Source organism: Mirounga angustirostris, unplaced genomic scaffold (genome assembly GCF_029215605.1).
Source record: "Mirounga angustirostris isolate CCGP_5_RB_7025 unplaced genomic scaffold, mMirAng1.0.hap1 SCAF_12, whole genome shotgun sequence".
Taxonomy (NCBI): Eukaryota; Metazoa; Chordata; class Mammalia; order Carnivora; family Phocidae; genus Mirounga; species Mirounga angustirostris.
Genome location: NW_026991720.1, coordinates 3,134,805 through 3,154,961, shown reverse-complemented (window position 1 = coordinate 3,154,961; position 20,157 = coordinate 3,134,805). Strand labels below are relative to the sequence as shown.

Genomic DNA, 20,157 nt, shown 5'->3' with positions numbered 1-20,157 from the left:
CTGCCCAAGATTCTCTCTCTCCTTCTGTCCCTCCTCCCCTTCCCATGCTCTTTTTCTCTCTCAAAACATAAAATAAAAATAAAAATAAAATAGGGATAACAATTCCTTAAAATTTGTTTGAGGTATGATCATACAGGGATACTTATTTGGTACCTGGCTTATAATACAGACCTTATATAATAACAATGATGCTTTAATGATTTATTGATCTCATAAAATTGTGATGGTTTAGGTAGGTAGGAAAAATCTTTTCCCTCCGATCTTTGCAAGTGGGGCAGAATAAGGTTATATTCAGCATTTCCCCATTTTTTCTTGCTTTTAAACTTGTAATTAAGAATCTTCATTTGTAGTTAAGCTCCTACTTGAATCAAATAAATTCACATCTTCCCATTATAAAAAAATGTATAATCAGCATTTTTCTATATGCCAATCATATGGCTTAATAACAAGTTGTAGGTAACTTCAAAAGACAACAGAACTTGCATCTAGTATTGCTAAATAGGCACAAACTACATTTTATAAAGATGTGTTTCAGTAGATGTCCTGTAATTTGTCATCACGTCTATAAAACCCCTACATAGTATATCATCTTGGTTGCATTTGTACATATCTTTTGTTGGATGGTGTATTTATTTGTGGGAGCTACCATAACAAAATACCACCCACTGAGTGGTGTAAGCAACAGCAATTTCCTTTCCTTTTTTTTTTTTCACAGTTCTGAAGGCCAGAAGTCCAAGATCAAGGTGTCATCAAGTTTGGCTTCTCCTGAGGCTTCTCTCTTTGATTCACAGATGGCCACCTTTTTGCTGTGTTCCCACATGTTTTCCTTCTGTGTGCACACATTTCTGGTGTCCCTTTGTGGGTCCAAATTCCCTTTTGCTATGAGGACACCAGTCTGACTAACCCTAAGAACTTCAGTTTAAGTTCATCTTTTTAAAGATCCTATTTCCAAACACAGTCACATTTGAGGTAGTGGGGGTTAACACTTCAACACAAGAATTTTGAGGGAGAAGGGGACACAATTCAGCCTGCATGTGGTAAACCAGGAAATTCTACTCCTCAAAACTGGGATTTCGGAGGTGCTTTATGGCAGGTGGGAGTTCCATACCTGTTTACATTTTTTTCAAGCTAAGATTATGGCCATGCTCTAAGACAAAGAAACTGAAATGTTCTGATTCCTCTTTGTGTTTCTGTAAGAGATAAACCAGAATTTCTCAAAAACTTTGGTTCTCCTGGAAATACTCCTTTGGATTTCTTGTTTGTGAGAGCATTTGACTGCATTCTTACCTATATGACACTCTAATTTTTACAAAATGTCCTCAGTTATCCCTGGCTTGGCCCCTTATTTGACAGCTTCTCACCTAACTCTCAATGCAGACTGCTAGCTGTAGCACACCAGCGGGGCATATACTTGCAACCCATGATGCCTTTTAAGATCTGTATCAGGAGAGCCCATCACCAAGGCCTGCTGCCTCCTGGATATGCAGCTCATCCATTATTCCAGGTCGTGGGCCCCTGAAACTGAATGCAGAATTGTTCAGAACATTTGCTTCAAAGACAAAGATCCATAGTTTACATCTCATGCCATTTGGGTCTATGGCTTCAAGAAGGTAATGTGCTCTGAATGAGCTCAAGTTCTCCCCTTGACTACAGCTGCACATGGTAGCGCCACGCACAGGCAGCAACCTTCAGCTGTGTTTAAGGGATGTTTGGTGAAGTGGCTCTGTGAATAAGCTTGTATTTAATGAAGAATATTCTCATCAATATTTCCTAACAGCATTCTCTCCTCTGGGTCCCATTGGAGGAGTTTCTCTCTTTCCAGGGCATTCTCCTGATGCTTATTGTACTCTGTTAGAAACTGAATCTTGTAAAAAAAAAAAAAAAAAATATATATATATATATATATATATATATATATATATATATATATATATATATATTTCTTATCTTCAAATAGCTGAAAAGCTTTTGACCAGACTTGTGGTGAACCACTCGTGTATGTAAAGGACTTCATAATACCAATTGTATGCACTTTAAAAATGCTTAATGCCATCTTATACTCCTTTCTGTCATATCGTTTTTCTTATTTTAGTTTATTTTATCTTGCTATATCATGTCTCCCTTTGCAAAGTGCTTTTCATCATAACTTCTGGGTAGGAATTTTGATCTTTTCCCAATTACGATGGATGTGTATATGGTCATGTGTGTATGTGCAGGGAAAGAGTTAAATGCTCCCTCTTTTTTTCTAGTGAGATGGAGTTTTTATAACAATTTATATCCAGTATTGCCCTTCAAAGGAAGCAAATCCAATGGGGACCACTGAAAAGACTGCAGCCTCTCTGTGATTCTGAGGACATAGTTGAAACGTGGTGCTTCCAATGCCTCAGCCATTTCTAGGAACAGCAGTAAATGCTCTCTTGCCTTTTCTCCTTAAAGGACAACTACCCCTTAGGGGAAGCACCAGGTGTTGTGTAGGAAGGACGCAATCATGTACTGACATCTTCAGGAGAAGAAAAGCCAGCGATACCATCTTAGACACTTAACTCGGAACACGCGTGCTAAACTAAGCCCCTGCGGAAAGCTGAGAACCCACTCAAGGTATCCAGACCACCCCCTGGAAGGACGTGGGTAGGGGGTGGCTCGAGGAATGTTTCCAGGAGAGTTCATTGGTAAACTTGATCCACTCGAGAAGCGCATTTCAGGAAGCAGGGCCAGTACCAGGGACAGCACCAAGACCCGCGCCCCCGTGGGGAGAGGCAGCAGCACCATGGACAGCACCAACGCGAGCGCCCGGGGCGGAGAGGCGGGGAGAGGCGACCTCATCAGCTGATGCCTTACGTAGGCTGGATCCCCACTTTGAGAAGGCAGGTCTGGATGGGCGCGCTGGCGTTTGCGCTCCAAAGCCGTGGCCCCAGACGGGGTGGGGCGGGGCCTGGGGGGATAGCAGAAGGCAGATCCCAGAAAACAGGTCCCCGCTGGGCTTCCCTGGCACGGAGTTAAGGCTGCAGCCTGCTGCTTGGAGAGAAGGGCGGGTAGCGAGGCGACGCGCGCAGCGAGAGTACTGCTCTGACGCACCAGCACCCCCTCCCGCACCCACACGCTCCAGGGTCGCCCAGCTGCCCCCCGACTTGGGAGATGCTCAGCTCTGGGCGACCAGACAGCTGTCTCTGCCGAGGTGAAAAGCCTGGGCATGTGACAGCTTAGGAGGGCCCTGGCTGCGAGACGCAGCCCAGCACCCTCCTCTCTGCCACACCATCTCCCACGTATGCTCACTGGCAGGAGGTTGGGGCCAGTTTCATAGACAATCCCCAGAAACCCCGCCGCCAGCCAGAGGTTGCAAACATCCAGAGTGGCTCTGCGCGCAGTGGCCACCGTCCATCTTCCTGAACGCCCCTTCTGCACTCACTCTGGGCCGGTCTCCTGACCCAACGATGGATTCGCCACTGAACCTAACCTACTTTTCCCTCTCCACCCCCGCCCCTTTGGAGACCAACCGCAGCAGCCTTGACGCCGACGACCCGCGCCCCAGCCCGCCCCTCCTCTCTGTCTTCGGTGTGCTTGTTCTGACCTTGCTGGGCTTTCTGGTGGCTGCGACGTTCTCCTGGAACCTCCTGGTGCTGGCGACCATTCTCCGCGTGCGCACCTTCCACCGAGTTCCGCACAACTTAGTGGCGTCCATGGCCATCTCGGATGTGCTCGTGGCCGCTCTGGTCATGCCACTGAGCCTGGTTCATGAGCTGTCCGGCCGCCGTTGGCAGCTGGGCCGACGGCTCTGCCAGCTGTGGATCGCGTGCGACGTGCTCTGCTGCACAGCCAGCATCTGGAATGTGACGGCCATCGCGCTGGACCGCTACTGGTCCATCACCCGCCACCTGGAATACACGCTCCGCGCCCGCAAGCGCGTCTCCAATGTTATGATAGTGCTCACCTGGGCGCTCTCCGCGGTGATCTCCCTGGCACCGCTGCTCTTCGGCTGGGGGGAGACGTACTCTGAGGGCAGCGAGGAGTGCCAGGTGAGCCGCGAGCCCTCCTACACCGTGTTCTCCACAGTGGGCGCCTTCTACCTGCCGCTCTGCGTGGTGCTCTTCGTGTACTGGAAGATCTACAAGGCCGCCAAGTTCCGTGTGGGCTCCAGGAAGACCAACAGCGTCTCACCCTTATCGGAGGCCGTGGAGGTGGGTGTTCTAGAGATCCTTGTAAATACTTCACTTGCATTCGTTCAGGCTTTATCTCCCGCACACTGACTCCAAAGTTTGTAGAAAGTGAATTTCGTTTTCTTTTGGGGGGAGGGGAGGGGACAAAGGGGAAGGGATAGGCTGGGGGAAAGCATAAGAGACTGACTTTGTGTCAACACGCTCAGCTTCACAGAGCTAATAATGGCCTTTACCATCTCTGATGGATTATTTCCATATATAAAATGAGGGGTTTGGACTACATACTTCCACAGGGTCCCCATTTGGCTCTAAAATTCTGTGACTCTATAACACCCTTTAGAAGGTCTGAAGGAGTCAGTGTCTGGGGCTACTGGATAAACTTGCTGCTTGCTGCACCTAGAGTGGGGTGATCAAGGAGGAGGGAAGGGACAGATGGTAACGTGACTTGGCAGAAAGATTGCTCAACATCAGGCAAAGCAGATTAATGTTTTAGCCCAGTCTATTTTTTTCTTTGCAAATTAAAGCAACTAATTTTGCAAAAACATAGTATCTCCTGGATTACTGCCTGCTGTTCTGCAGCATCCTCCTCCCCTGATGCAAGATTATCAAGATGTTTACCTATTTCAGAGCCTGCTTTTGTTATCTACTTCCACGGCCTGTGGTGCTGCTCTCTGGGTCTATCCCCAGCCCCATCAGGCCTTTTGTATGCAGGAGAGGATCATTTGTTTGCCTTCCCAAACAAGCTACGGGAGGAAATTAAAAATCTAAGGCAGACAATTCCCCAGCTCTTTACAAGTGGCATTTTCTGTAGGGCTCTTTTCTTGCCCTCTCTTCACCACGCTTTCCTGTCTTGGTAACTCTTAATAATCCAACCCTATGACTGCAGATTCAGGAAATATATGACAACTGAATCCAATGGATATGGAGATTGCTCCCCCCCCCCAACAACTCTCATTGCCAAGGTGATCCCTTGAGCCTAATTCATACATTTAAGTTAGGTCAGAAATCTATGCAGCCCCATTTTCTGTTATTGGCTCTGGGACAACATAAATTCCATTAAGCATATTAAACACACACTATGTATGGGCTTGGTGCAAGGAGTAAAGAACGATAAAGACATCATCTTTCCCATGAAGAGCTCCCTCTAGTGAGGGAGATAGACACCTACTGTGAGTGCTGTAATATGGTTGTGTTTTCCAGATCAATAGCTAACTCCAACAATAACCAGTCAATCAAGCTCAGAGGGACCAGAGGTGTAGGTAAGGGAGGAGAGAGTGCATCATTCTAGAAGAAGGAAAAGGGGGTCAGAGGCTACCTGTCCTTTTATCTAGAACAGTGGCCTCAACCAGGGGTGATTTGTCCCCTCCAGGGACCATTTGGAATGTCTGGGGACATTATTAGTAAAATTTGGGGGAGAGTACTAATGACATCTAGCATGTAGAGGCCAGGGACGCTGCTAAACATTGTAGAGTGCACTGGACAGCCCCCACAACAAAAAAAATATTCAGAACAAAATGACAGAAGTGCCAGATTTGGGAAAACCTGATCTATTAGGTTTCTGAACTGAACAAGGAGTGCTGACGGCTAAGAGCACTCGCAGCACCAAACTGCCTGGAACTTGCACATGTGTGAGAATCCACCCCAACTCTGGGCCAGGAACAAGAGCACCCGCCGCCTTCAATGGCCCTCCTTATGTGGACCCTCTTCTGCCAGGATGCTTATCCAGTTAAATGGTTTACAATCAATACCAGATACAGCTTGAAAAAGAAAAGCAGTCACAGTTTTGTCTTGTGGAACTTACCGCAAAGTGATGCAGCCTTTCACTGCTCTGCTCTGGAGACAGCACTAGCAAGCATTTTGACATTGTTCTGCTTTTATACATTTTTTTTGCACTGTTTAATTTTCTCTTTCTCTCTCTCTCTCTCTGCCACATAACTTAAGAAAATGGGTCCCTTGGCTTTGCAAGATGTCCAAATGATCCAGGGTTCCACTGTTACTGTGAAGGGTGAATTACAAACCAGGTCTCCTGATTTTTCCCTGGTAGCAGGTGCCGAAGTTTCTAAATACAGTTCTCCCACCACCTAGCTGTGTTACCTAGGGAAACACAACACTTCTTCCTTACTTCTTTGTCTGCTGCGTTTTCTTCAAATACATACTGAGAGCTTAACCTCTGTCAGACACTGAGATGGGAGCTGGCAACACAAGAGATGGGCCTTGCCCTTGGCAAAGGATGATGAAACCACTACTAAAGATCTGGCATAAAAAGATAATGCTGAATTTATTGCTTACTAGTCTGCAGCAGAGCTGTGCTGGCCAGGCACAATCGCTCTGAGCAGAGAACAATGCTAATCTTAAATGGCATTTTTGGGAAGCATGGAGATCAGACACTGGGGACTTTGAGAGGGGGAGGTGGGTTGACATATGTATGAGTCTTTTTACGTCTTTATTTTTTATTTTATTTAAATTCAATTAATTAACATACACTGTATTATTAGTTTCAGAGATAGAATTTAGTGATTCATCAGTTACATATATCACCCAGTGCTCATCATATCACGCGACCTCCTTAATGTCCATCCCCCAGTTACCCCATCCTGCCCCACCCACCTCCCCTCCAACAACCCTCAGTTTGTTCCCTAGAGTTAAGAGTCTCTTATGGTTTGTCTCCCTCTCTGATTTCATCTTATTTTATCTTTCCCTCCCTTCCCCTATGATCCTCTGTTTTATTTCTTAAATTCCACATATGAGTGAAATCATATGATAATTGTCTTTCTCTGATTGACTTATTTTGCTTAGCATAATACCCTCTAGTTCCATCCACGTCATTGCAAATGTTAAAACTTCATTTTTTGATGGCTGAGTAATATTGCTTTGTTTATATATACCATTCTTCTTTATCCATTCATCTGTTAATGGACATCTGGGCTCTTTCCATAGTTCGACTACTATGGACATTGCTGCTATAAACATCAGAGTGCAGGTGCCCCTTTGAATTACTACGTTTGTATCCTTTGCATAAATACCTAATAGTGCAATTGCTGCATTGTAGGGTAGCTCTATTTTTAACTTTTTGAAGAACCTCTATGCTGTTTTCCAGAGTGGCTGCACCAGTTTGCATTTCCACCAATAATGTTAAGAGGGTTCCCCTTTCTCCGCATCCCACCAACATCTGTCATTTCCTGACTTGTTAATTTTAGCCATTCTGACTGGTATAAGGTGGTATCTCATGGTAGTTTTGATTTGTATTTCCCTGATGCTGAGTGATGTTGAGCATTTTCTCATGTGTCTGTTGGTCATTTGTATGTCTTCTTCAGAGAGATGTCTATTCATGTCTTCTGCCCATTTCTCAGCTGGATTTTTTGTTTTTGGGGTGTTGAGTTCTTTATAGATTTTGGATACTAGCCTTTTATCTGATAAGACATTTGCAAATATTTTCTCCCATTCTATAGGTTGTCTTTTAGTTTTGTCAACTTGTTTCCTTTGTTGTGCAAAGCTTTTTATCTTGATGAAGTCCCAGTAGTTCATTTTTGCTTCTGTTTCTCTTGCCTTTGGAGATGTGTCTAGCAAGACGTTGCTGTGGCTGAGGTCGAAGAGGTTGCTGCCTCTCTTCTTCTCTAGGATTTTGATGGATTCCTGTCTCACATTTGGGTCTTTCATCCATTTTGAGTTCATTTCCATGTATGGTGTAAGAAAATGGTCCAGTTTTCATCCTTCTGTATGTGTCCATCCAAAATTCCTAACATCATTTGTCGAAGAGACTGTCTTTTTTCCATTGGATATTCTTTCCTGCTTTGTTGAAGATTTGTTGAACATAGAGCTGAGGATCCATTTCAGGGTTCTCTATTCTGTTCCACTGATCTATGTGTCTGTTTTTGTGCCAATACCATACTGTCTTGATGATGACAGCTTTGTAATAGAGCTTGAAGTCCAGAATTGTGATGCCTCCAGTTTTGGTTTTCTTTTACAACATTCCTTTTTCTATTCAGGGTCTCTGGTTCCATACAAATTTTAGGATTATTTGTTCCAGCTTTGTGAATTTCGATAGGGATTGCAATGAATGTATAGATTGCTCTGGGTAGCATAGACATTTTAACAATATTTGTTTTTTTAATCCATGAGCATGGAATGTTTTTCCATTTCTTCATGTCATCTTTGATTTCTTTCATCAGTGTTTTCTAGTTTTCAGAGTACAGATCCTTTGCCTCTTTGGTTAGGTTTATTCCTAGGTATCTTATGGTTTTTGGTGCAATTGTAAATGGGATCAATTCCTTAATTTCTCTTTCTTCTATTTCAGTGTATAGAAATGCAACTGGTTTCTGTGCATTGATTTTATATCCTGCCACTTTGCTGAATTCCTGTATGAGTTCTAGCAATTTTGGGGTGGAGTCTTTTGGGTTTTCCACATGGAGTATTATGTCATCTGTGAAGAGTGAAAGTTTGAGTTCTTCTTTGCTGATTTGGATGCCTTTTATTTCTTCTTGTTGTCTGAGGCTAGGACTTCCAATACTGTGTTGAACAGCAGTGGTGAGAGTGGACATCCCTTCGTGTTCCTGACCTCAGGGGAAAAGCTCTCAGTTTTTCCCCATTGAGAATGATATTCTCTGTGGGTTTTTTGTATATGGCTTTTATGATATTGAGGTATGTTCCCTCTATCCCTACACTGCAGAGAGTTTTAATCAAGAAAGGATGCTGTATTTTGTCAAATGCTTTTTCTGCATCTATTGAGAGGATCATATGGTTCTTATCCTTTCTTTTATTAATGTGGTGTATCACGTTTATTGATTTGCAGATGTTGAACCACCCCTGCATTCCAGGAATAAATCCCACTTGGTCATGGTGAATAATACTTTTAATGTACTGTTTGATCTTATTAGCTAGTATCTTGGTGAGAATTTTTGCATCTATGTTCATGAGGGATATTGGTCTTTAATTCTCCTTTTTGGTGGGGTCTTTGGTTTGGGGATCAAGGTAATGCTGGCCTCACAGAATAAGTTTGGATGTTTTCGTTCCACTTCTATTTTTTGGAACAGTTTCAGAAGAATAGGTATTAATTCTTCTTTAAATGTCTAGTAGAATTGCCCCTGGGAAGCCATCTAGCCCTGGACTCTTGTTTGTTGGGAGATTTTTTATTACTAATTCAATTTCTTTGCTGGTTATGGGTCTGTTCAGGTTTCCTATTTCTTCCTGTTTCAGTTTTGGTAGATATGTTTCTGGGAATTTATCCATTTCTTCCAGCTTGCCTAATTTGTTGGCATATAATTGCTCATAATATTCTCTTATAATTGTTTGCATTCCTTCAATGTTGGTTGTGACTTCTCCTCTTTAATTCATGATTTTACTTATTTGGGTCCTTTCTCTTTTCTTTTTACATAAGTCTGGCTAGGGGTTAAAAAAGGGCTTCTGAGGGGGGCTGGGTGTCTCAGTCGGTTAAGCATCAGGCTCTTCAGTTTGGCTCAGGTCATGATCTCCTGGTTGTGGGATTGAGCCCCACGTTGTGTTCTGCGCTCGTGCAGAGTCTGCTTCAGATTCTTTCTCCCTCCCTTTCTGCCCCTCCGTGCTCATGCTCTCTCTCAGATAAATAAATAAAATTTAAAAGAATAAGGGCTTCTGAAATTGCTTTATATAATGTATTTTATATTTTTATATTTTAAATTTTCATAGCTGGATTATATAGCTCCTCTCTTTTCTATCCTTCTACTTTATCCCCATCTGAGAGGATGTCAATTAACTTCACTCACTAGTACAGATTTGTAGCCCAGGACAATAAAAATTTTTTCAATACTCTCATGAAGTTTTAAATTCTATAACAATTTTTATTATTACTTTCTCTATGAAGTTTAGGAAAGTTCTAAATTATCACTGTTAACTCTAGGCCAGAGTTTTAATTGAAAATATATAGGTTTGTCTTCTTATCTGGCAATCTTACTGTGTGACTTTGGTTTTTCTAAGAAAACCCTAAAGTAAGGACAGTGCATTTAGGAGGTTGGGTGAAGCTGAACAGAAATACGCAAGACCTAGTTATGCAAGGCAGGTGGGTTTGGGAGTGTTACAAAATCTCTGAGACTATTTTAGAGTTAGAATTTTGTTTAAGACCTTAACATACCAATTAGAGAAGCTGTTAACTGTTTGGTATTTTTCTCCTAATTTTTCTACTGCTCTTAAACGGCTTAATTTATTGATTTTTGACTTGGTCAGAAATTCCTTATTAAGATTAATAAAAAGGCTTATCGATCTAATTAATCCTTTCAAAGAACCAGCTTCTAGTTTCATTGATCTCATCTACTGTGTTTCTGGTTTCTAATTCATTGATCTCTGCTCTAATCTTAATTATTTCTCTTCTAATGTGTGGCTTAGTGAGGCTTGGGTGGCTATGTATTTCCCCCTTAGGACCACCTTTGCAGTATCCTATAGGTTTTGGACCGATACGTTTTCATTCTCATTGGTTTCCATGAATTGTTGATAAATCACTGGCCAGACTTATCCAAAAGAAAAGAGAAAGGACCCAAATTAATAAAATTATGAATGAAAGGGAGAGATCATGACAATTGATGAGTTTTAATCAGGAAAGGAAATAGAAGCAATTATTAGAAATTATTATCAACAACTATATGCCAATAAATTGAGCAACCTGGATGAAATGGATGCCTTCCTGGAAACCTATAAACTCCCAAGACTGAAACAGGAAGAAATTGACAACCTGAATAGGCCAACAACCAATAGGATATCGAAGCAGTGATCAAAAACCTCCCAAAAAACAGGAGTCCAGGGCCTGTTGGATTCCTTGGGGAATTTTACCAAACATTCAAAGAAGAAATAATACCTATTCTCCTGAAGCTGTTTCAAAAAATAGAAACAGAAGGAAAGCTTCCAGACTCATTCTATGAGGCCAGCATTACTTTAATCCCCAAACCAGGCAAAGACCCCATCAAAAAGGAGAATTTGAGACTGATATCCCTGATAAATATGGATTCCAAAATACTCAACAAAATCCTAGCTAATAGGATCCAACAATACATTAAAAGGATCATCCCACGACCAAGTGGGATTTATCCCCGGGATGCAAGGGTGGTTCAACATTCGCAAATCAATCGATGTGATAGAACACATTAATAAGAGGAGAGAGAAGAACCATATGGCCCTCTCAATTGATGCAGAAAAAGCATTTGACAAAATACAGCATCCTTTCCTGATTAAAACTCTTCAGAGTACAGGGATAGAGGGAACATTCCTCAAGTTCATAAAATCCATCTATGAAAAACCCACAGCCAATATCATCCTCAATGGGGAAAAGTTGAGAGCCTTTCCCTTAAGATCAGGAACACGACAAGGATGCCCACTCTGGCCACTATTGTTCAACATAGTACTAGAAGCCCTAGTACAGCAATCAGACAACAACAACAAAAAAATAAAAGGTATTCAGATTGGCAAAGAAGAAGTCAAACTCTCTTCACAGATGACATGATACTTTATGTGGAAAATCCAAAAGACTCCACCTCCAAATTACTAGAACTCATACAGCAATTCAGTAATGTGGCAGGTTACAAAATCAATGCACAGAAATCAGTTGCTTTCTTATACACTAACAATGCAACTGTAGAAAGAAATTAGAGAAATGATTCCATTTACAATAGCACCAAAAACCATAAGATACCTTGGAATAAACCTAACCAAAGAGGTAAAAGATCTATACTCTAGGAACTACAGAACACTCATGAAAGAAATTGAAGAAGACACAAAAAGATGGAAAAACATTCCGTGCTCATGGATTGGAAGAATAAACATTGTTAAAATGTCTATGCTACCCAGAGCAATCTATACCTTCAATGCCATCCCGATCAAAATTCCAATGACATTTTTCAAAGTGCTGGAACAAACAATCCTAAAATTTGTATGGAATCAGAAAACACCCCAAATTGCCAAGGAAATGTTGAAAAAGAAAAACAAAGCTGGGGGCATCACGTTGCCCGATTTCAAGCTATATTACAAAGCAGTGATCACTAAGACAGCATGGCACTGGCACAAAAACAAACATATAGACCAATGGAAAAGAATAGAGAACCCAGATATGGACCCTCAACTCTATGGCCAAATAATCTTCGACAAAGCAGGAAAAAATATGCAATGGAAAAAAGACAGTCTCTTCAATAAATGGTGCTGGGAAAATTGGACAGCTATATACAGAAGAATAAAACTCGACCATTCTCTAATACCATACACAAGGATAAACTCAAAATGGATGAAAGACCTCAATGTGAGACAGGAATCCATCAAAATCCTAGAGGAGAACATAAGCAGTAACCTCTCTGACATTGGTTCAGCAACTTCTTTCAAGATTCATCTCTAAAGGCTAGTGAAATTAAGCAAAAATGAACTTTTGGGACTTCATCAAGATAAAAAGCTTCTGCACAGCAAAGGAAACAGTCAACAAAACAAAGAGGCAACCCACGAAATGGGAGAAGATATTTGCAAATGACACTACAGATAAAGGGCTGGTATCCAAGATCTATAAAGAACTTCTCATACTCAACACCCAAAAAACAAATAAGTCAAAAAATGGGCAAAAGACATGAACAGACACTTCTCCAAAGAAGACATACAAATGGCTAACAGACACATGAAAAAATGTTCATCATCATTAGCCATCAGGGAAATTCAAATCAAAACCACATTGAGATACCACCTTATACCAGTTAGAATGGCAAAAATTAACAAGGCAAGAAACAACAAATGTTGGAGAGGTTGTGGAGAAATGGGAATCCTCTTACACTGTTGGTGGGAATGCAAGTTGGTACAGCCACTTTGGAAAACAGGGTGGAGGTGCCTCAGAAAATTAAAAATAGAGCTACCCTATGACACTACTGGGTATTTACCCCAAAGACACAGTTGTAGTGAAAAGAAGGGCCATATGCACCCCAATGTTCAGAGCAGCAGTGTCCACAATAGCCAAACTGTGGAAAGAGCTGAGAGGCCCTTCAACAGATGAATGGATAAAGAAGATGTGGTCCATATATACAATGGAATATTACTCAGCCATCAGAAAGGATGAATAACCAACTTTTACATCAACATGGATGGGACTGGAGGAGATTATGCTAAGTGAAATAAGTCAAGCAGAGAAAGTCAATTATCATATGGTTTCACTTATTTGTGGAACATAAGAAATAGCATGGAGGATATTAGGAGAAGGAAGGGAAAAATGAAGGGGGGATATTGGAGGGAGAGATGAACCATGAGAGACTATGGACTCCGAGAAACAAACTGAGGGTGTTAGAGGAGAGGGGCATGGGGGGATGGGTTAGCCCGGTGATGGGTATTAAGGAGGGCATGTACTGCATGGAGCACTGGGTGTTATATGAAAACAATGAAGCGTGGATCACTACATCAAAAACTCATGATGTATTGTATGGTGACATAACAAAATAAAATTTAAAAAAAGATTAATAAAAAGGCATTTGTCAAGAGTTAGGATTATACGGCAATTTAAAATAGAAAGTCAAAGTCCCTAAAGGAGAAGTTCAAGATCTTGGCTTAGACAAACCATGATACACAGAAAGAGCCTTCATGTTTGGCCAACAGTCTGTGCCAATGAATAGTGTCTCAGGATCCCTAACCAGAGGCTAGCAAGGGGCCATACAATCACCAACCCAACACTCACTGAACTAGAATACCAGCTAAACAAAGTGACATTCTTTCACAAATTAAGAAGACAGGGAGTGCCCTCAAATTTTATAAAGGACCCAAAGCAAAGTTTGATTAATTGTTTTTCCACAGACATCAACTACATAATGAAAGATGCTTGAGATGCTTTTGTTATTTCAGGCAAATCAAATTAAATCAAACTATCAAACTACAAGAGAATCTTAGTCCTTTTTGTTTTTGTCTAAACATGTTAGCTCAGTGATGTCTTGGTGAACTGTGAGTGAACTGTATTGATTTTTCTAATAAATCCTTAGAAACCTTCACACAGCATGAGGGCTGTTGGCATTTTGAAAAAGGTTAACAGGTAGAAGCATACATGTTTTACTTTTGTTTTTCAAACTTGTTTGTAAACATAAATATGCCCTTTTATTAAATAAATACACAGCAATGTTTTGTTTTGTTTTTTTTTAATTGCTTTTCCACAAATTGGTCTTAGGTCTAACAGTCCTCAAAACATTAGCCCTTGGGTCTGGCTTGGAATGGATTAGTAGCTTATCAAGCCAATGCCTTACAGAACAATCCTTTTTACATTCAACTGAAAGAAAGTCTCTCCAGGAAAAAAAATTTTTTTAAATTACCCAATGAAACCAAGACTTTGCACATATAGACAAATAACAGCAAAAGCAAAGCAAGTAGCAGTAAATTAAGTACATTAAGGGCATAAAAAAATATTTGCTAAATGGTACACCTCCAGGACAAGAGATCTAATGGGCTTACCCAAAGATCTAAGTCAATTACCAAATGGTATATATCTCAATCAAAGATCTAGGTAATTGATACAAAGACCTAAGCCTAAAGACCTTAAATGAAGACACTTTTTGTTACAAGTCCTAGGATAACAAAATGCACAGAGCAAGAAGAGCCCAGTGGGGCTGGTTGGAGCTGCTGAGACTGGCACCCCTGGGGGCAGATCCTGATGCAACTGGACCTTGGGGCCCAGTGAATATACTGTGGTCCAAGCATCCTGTAGAGGGTCTTCAAAATGATCTCAGTGGACGCTCTAGAACTGTCGAAGGATGATACAAGCACCACATAGTATCTGAAATAGAAATACAAGCCAAACCTACTGCTTACTACAATAAGAAAAAGTTATATTTGTCAGGTACTGTCTCTAGAGCAAAGCAGAATGCCAACAATCTCTGGGGACTGGGACAGCATGGAGTTCAGGAATTGGAGGGCAGTGAATGGATATCACCTTAAAGTGGGGTTACTCAGTGAGACTGCTGTCGATTGATTGGCACTCAGAGGAACGTTTATTGGGGTGAGTCCTACCCTAATTGGCTGACTTTCAGAAGTGAGGGCAGCCAAGGATTGGTTGGTTTGCAAATGTGTATTTACAAAACTGTATTGTCCCTGATCAACTGAAGGTATTTAAACAAGTAGCAAGTTTCCTTCTTACCATAGCTATAGAACAATCAGTCTTTTCCTAAGTTAGTTGGGAAGTTTGAGGAATGTTTTCACTCTTCCCCCTTGTGGAACCATCCCTTAACGTGTAAGACCATTTCTAGCTTGAGCATTCTGGTTCATCTGTACATCTTCTGTTCTGACAGTGGTGTGGTCTAACCTGCAAATCACCCAAAATCACACTTCTGAGGTAAGGGTCTTCATCCCTAAGCTTCAGTACTCACTATTGATGGTAATCTATCGATTATCTGTGATATTAATAGGAAAGCGAAGTCAAATTAAAGGAAATTAAAGCAATATATTAGTACATGTCCCCCAAAGAATGCATTTATTTGGAGAGATGAGGCTAATTGTTCACTTAGAAAAATTTTATATGTGAAGTGATGGGCATTGAGGAGGGACATGTGCTGTGATGAACACTGAGTGCTATATGCAACTGATGAATTGTTGAGCACTAAAAAAAAATAAATTAAAAAATAAATGATACAGTGTTATGAAGATAATTACAAAAAGTCTAATTTGGCGTGAAAGCTCACTTTCTTTTACCCTACTACTTCTTTTTCTATAAATCTAATGAGCATGTTGAGTAATTGATAGAGTAATTAATAGATTTCAATTCTCCAGACTCAGGTGCTTTATTGCAATCATTGATTAGCAGAGAGCAAAGATCTAAGGAGTCCCTGAGTCAGAAAGTCACAGGGTGAGCAACCAAAAGACATTAGACAACCAGAAACCTAAAACCTCCCAAACAACAAAGATCCTCCTCCCAGAGGAGCCTCTGCTGTTCCAAAAGAACCATTTTAAATCGGTGACCCTCTTTCTTCTGTCAAGTGAGTTGGTGTTGAATGCTGCACCAAGAGAAACGTCAATGCTGAGCAACATTTCGCACTGAGGTCCTAGAAAATGTGCTTTTCTGAGACATACGGAGTTCTAGGACTCACCTACAAACAATTCCTAACTCCAAGCAAACCATACAAAGAAAGTATTTAGAAAAAATATTTAACTTGAATTTAAAGTAGAACCCTAAGGGTTCTCATGGAACATGACAAGAATTGTTAAAACATGACACTTGAATCTTTGTTGGAAGGGCCTGTGGATGGGGGCTCCCACCCTGCTGTAGTAACAACTCAGTGAGAAAGGAGCATGAATCTAACACCTGTGAGGAAACATTTAGCTGAAACACCCTACGGACATGAGAGAAATCATCCTGAATACAAACTTAGAAATAAAATACCTGGAACATCTTTAAGAACACACTTCACTCAACATTAGAACCATGACGCCAGGGCAAATCCTTGCAAATCCAATGAGTGTAAGTTTTATTTGGGAATAGCTCATCCTCTGTAAGAACCTAGGTAAACTGTACTGGAAGAACACAAGGTTTTAGAGTGCACTGCCAAATACCCATACAAGCAGGCCTGCACGTAGGGCACTTTACGTTCAATTACAGGGACCATGACTGAAGTGATGGGCTTCCATGAAGCTGTCTTATCATACTTACACCCCCCCGTTTCCTAAGACTAATTTTTATAGAAATATTCAAATCCTACACTTGCGTGTAGGTCATACACCTGGATAAACAACCACTGTGGTCTCATCTCTCAGATGAATGATGAGCTACATCCTGATATGGCAGCCCCTTCGGATATAGGACTGGATCTGAGTGTACGGAAGGGCGAAATCTCAAGAGAGGGAGATAACCTGAATGCCAATCATTAGGAAAGAAGATGGCTCCCCAGAATGGAAACCTTGCAACTTTTTCCATTATGCAACAGAAAACTCCTACAAATAGAATGTGCAACTTTGGGGGGTATATCTCAGCCTTAAAGAAGGTTGGCTTTACATTGATAGTTTCATTGTGAGGCTCATTGTGTCTTGCAACTGAAAGTTGAGTATATAAAGGACTAAACATGGGCTTCTGGAGTCAGTCTGCAAAGGCTAATGACCACAGGGAAGGCAGACATGCAGTCAGGATGGGAGGGGCTGGCTGGTTCCCAAGAGTGTGCCGTATCTCAAAAGCCAGAATATCTGGTTGTGTGTTGCTGTATTTATTTCTACTTCGACAAAAGTCTAGTTTAAGAGTTCCACCTTTATATCAGCTGTGCTATAGAGAATTAAGGGGTGGGCACAAGGGAGTCACAACCCTGAGTGGCCAGTGTTACCACCAAAAAAGTGCTGAGAGGGAGGAGAATTTCGGGGGGGGGGGGTTGGGGGATGGTTTAACAGTCAGGACCAGAATTCTCCTTCAATTGCCATCTTTGGAAAATGGGGGGAAATGACTTCTCTGATGCCATTTTAGGATTGAGTTTTATTAAGAAATTGGTGGGTTTCCCTGTTTTATGCTGAAAAATGAAACTAAATATTGTGTTTGTATTTCTGTAAATGAATTCCCTGCAAAGTACTACCAGATATGCACTAATTATATAAGAAAGTTTACTATTGTTCCATCTCGGGGTGAGATTGGGGTGTAGAAAGGGAGATTTTCACTCCTCATTTTATGTATGTTTTTAAGGGTTGCAGTATTGTGGACTATTTGTTCCAATATTGATGATCTTCTTTTTGATTGTACAATACTTGGTGTTTCATTGTTCTTCAAGTAAATGACAGGAAGGCTATCATACAAATTTAATAATTCATATATCAACTAATATTATTTTAACCATAGTGTTCCTATTTACACTTCATTATTCTATATGACAGATAGGTCGATGTCTTTTGACTCCAATTTATAGATGTAGCCATGAACCGGTTAAGTGGTTTAGGGTAAAGAGAATGATCTTCTGATTTGGTCCTTTGTCTGAAAGCTGCCTGAGAGAGAGCTGTGTAATTCTCCTTTTCAAATGTACTGGGGTTACAGAATGCTGGGGTTTGGAAGAATGATATCTAATGTCCATGTAGTCTCACCTACCAGTGAATGATTGATCAGCCCAGAAATTGTCCCAAATTCTAACTGAACCAGTTAACTTGCTAGTTTAGTAAACCTAACCATTGTAATTTCTCCATATTTAGGCTGTCTTTTCGTCAGATAGTCCTTATTTCAATTCCCCAAAGATGGAAGTAAAAGGACTGGAATGGAAAGAAGAGCCCCTTTCCCAGAAATCCCACTTCTCTGGAGAAGGGACTATGTCGAGGGCCTGATTCTGTGGAAACCTGCCCAGAGGAGACCTGGGAGCACCCAACTGGGGAGAATCTAAGTGTTTGGAGTCTGTTTTCCATGAAAGTTGGGGGAGGGGAAGGACACAGAATAGGCTCCAGAGGAGATAAGTGTCCTGGTGAGTGAACTGTCCCAAACAGTCATAGGAAACTGACACCAGAAGAAATTCTAGAAAATTCCTTTAGGGAGGATTCACACAAACACAGAAAGTTATTAAAATTTCGGAAAATCAGGCTTTAGTTGTCCAAGGGTTTGGTAAGGATTTATAGCACCCTTTCGATTACTCATGTACCTTTGTCAGTAAATGATTTGTACTGCATGACCAGGTTATTTCTGTTTTCCTTGTTGAATAGGCAGCAACAGGGAATTCATCTTCATCACATTTATTATGCATGCTCCGTTCCTTCCATTTCTAAGATGTAAGCAAGCCCCCCAGCTCTGTCACCATGTTTTCACAGCTGAGGGTGGGCTCCACAGGCTGCCAGTTTCCCACACCCGACAATCGAGGACTTTCTCTTCCAGTGGGTGTGCAGGAGCCAGGCATCCGTGTCCGGATTCACCTTACCCTTGCCTGACAGGCATGAGAAGCTGGCTCTTCATGAAGCTTCTGCTGATCTTTTCCAGGCGAAGACCTCTGCTCAGCAGCCCCAGATGGTGTTCACTGTCCGCCACACCACTGTCACCTTCCAGACAGAAGGGGACACGTGGAGGGAACAGAAAGAGCAGAAAGCTGCCCTGATGGTGGGCATCCTCATCGGGGTGTTTGCACTCTGCTGGATCCCCTTCTTCACCACAGAGCTCATCAGCCCCCTCTGCTCCTGCGACATCCCCGCCATCTGGAAGAGCATCTTCCTTTGGCTGGGCTACTCCAACTCCTTCTTTAACCCCCTCATCTACACAGCCTTCAACAAGAACTACAATAGCGCCTTCAAGAATTTCTTTTCTAGGCAACACTGAGCATGAGGCCTGGGAATAAGAAGGAGCTATCCCGTAACTCAGTGAAATTTCCAACGCCATCTACTTCCCCATCCCTACCCAGCACCACATTGAAGACACAAGCCCTCGAGGCTCTCCAGGGTTGTCTTCAGAACTAGCCCTCACTTCCGAACTCCTAGGTAGGAATGTGGGTCTTCACAGGCAGTTTGGGTGACCTTCTTGATCTAACTTACCTGTTATTGCTCACTCTGCACCTAACAGCCACAGAGTTTGCCCACAAAGTGCCCTTCCCCCCCCAAATCCACTCCAGTGTGGTCATCGTCCTTGCCCCAGAGAGGTCAAACAAGGCAGACGAGAGGGAGGGAATCAAGCAACATGGACAGGTTGGGAATGAATAGAAAATGATGAAGAAGTCGGAATGGGGACATCCGAGGGGTAGGAAATCATAATTCCCAGTTTTCTGGAATAGTGCCTAGTTTGAAATTCCATTCTGTAGTCCTGGTAAGTATACCCTAGTACTTGTTGTGTATGTCCCAGTGTTTGGCTACAAAATATTGTCTCTAAACCTATTAAAGTACATAGCCACAGCTGCAAGACCAGTGAATATTGGCTTTAAGGCTTTGTTTGTGGCAACCATGCACGTGTGCTCTGAGCACGTGCATGAGCACGCACACACACACACACACACAACTGTGGAGGAGGTGAAGGTTCCACTTGGCTAGTTTATTCTAAAATTCAACCCATCAACTTGGAAAAGAACTAAAAATCAAATACCTCCATCCATTCTGAAGCAACTGTGCACAAAAAAAT

General features: G+C 41.8%; 1 protein-coding gene across 1 annotated transcript; it reads left to right on the top strand.

The window, feature by feature from the left end:
* Window positions 1-3,431: 3,431 nt before the first annotated feature.
* On the top strand, window positions 3,432-19,368 carry HTR5A (5-hydroxytryptamine receptor 5A). Its single transcript, XM_045865067.2, has 2 exons — window positions 3,432-4,175; window positions 19,036-19,368. Exons 1-2 carry the CDS (start codon window positions 3,432-3,434, stop codon window positions 19,366-19,368), a joined length of 1,077 nt encoding a protein of 358 aa, XP_045721023.1.
* Window positions 19,369-20,157: the final 789 nt, after the last annotated feature.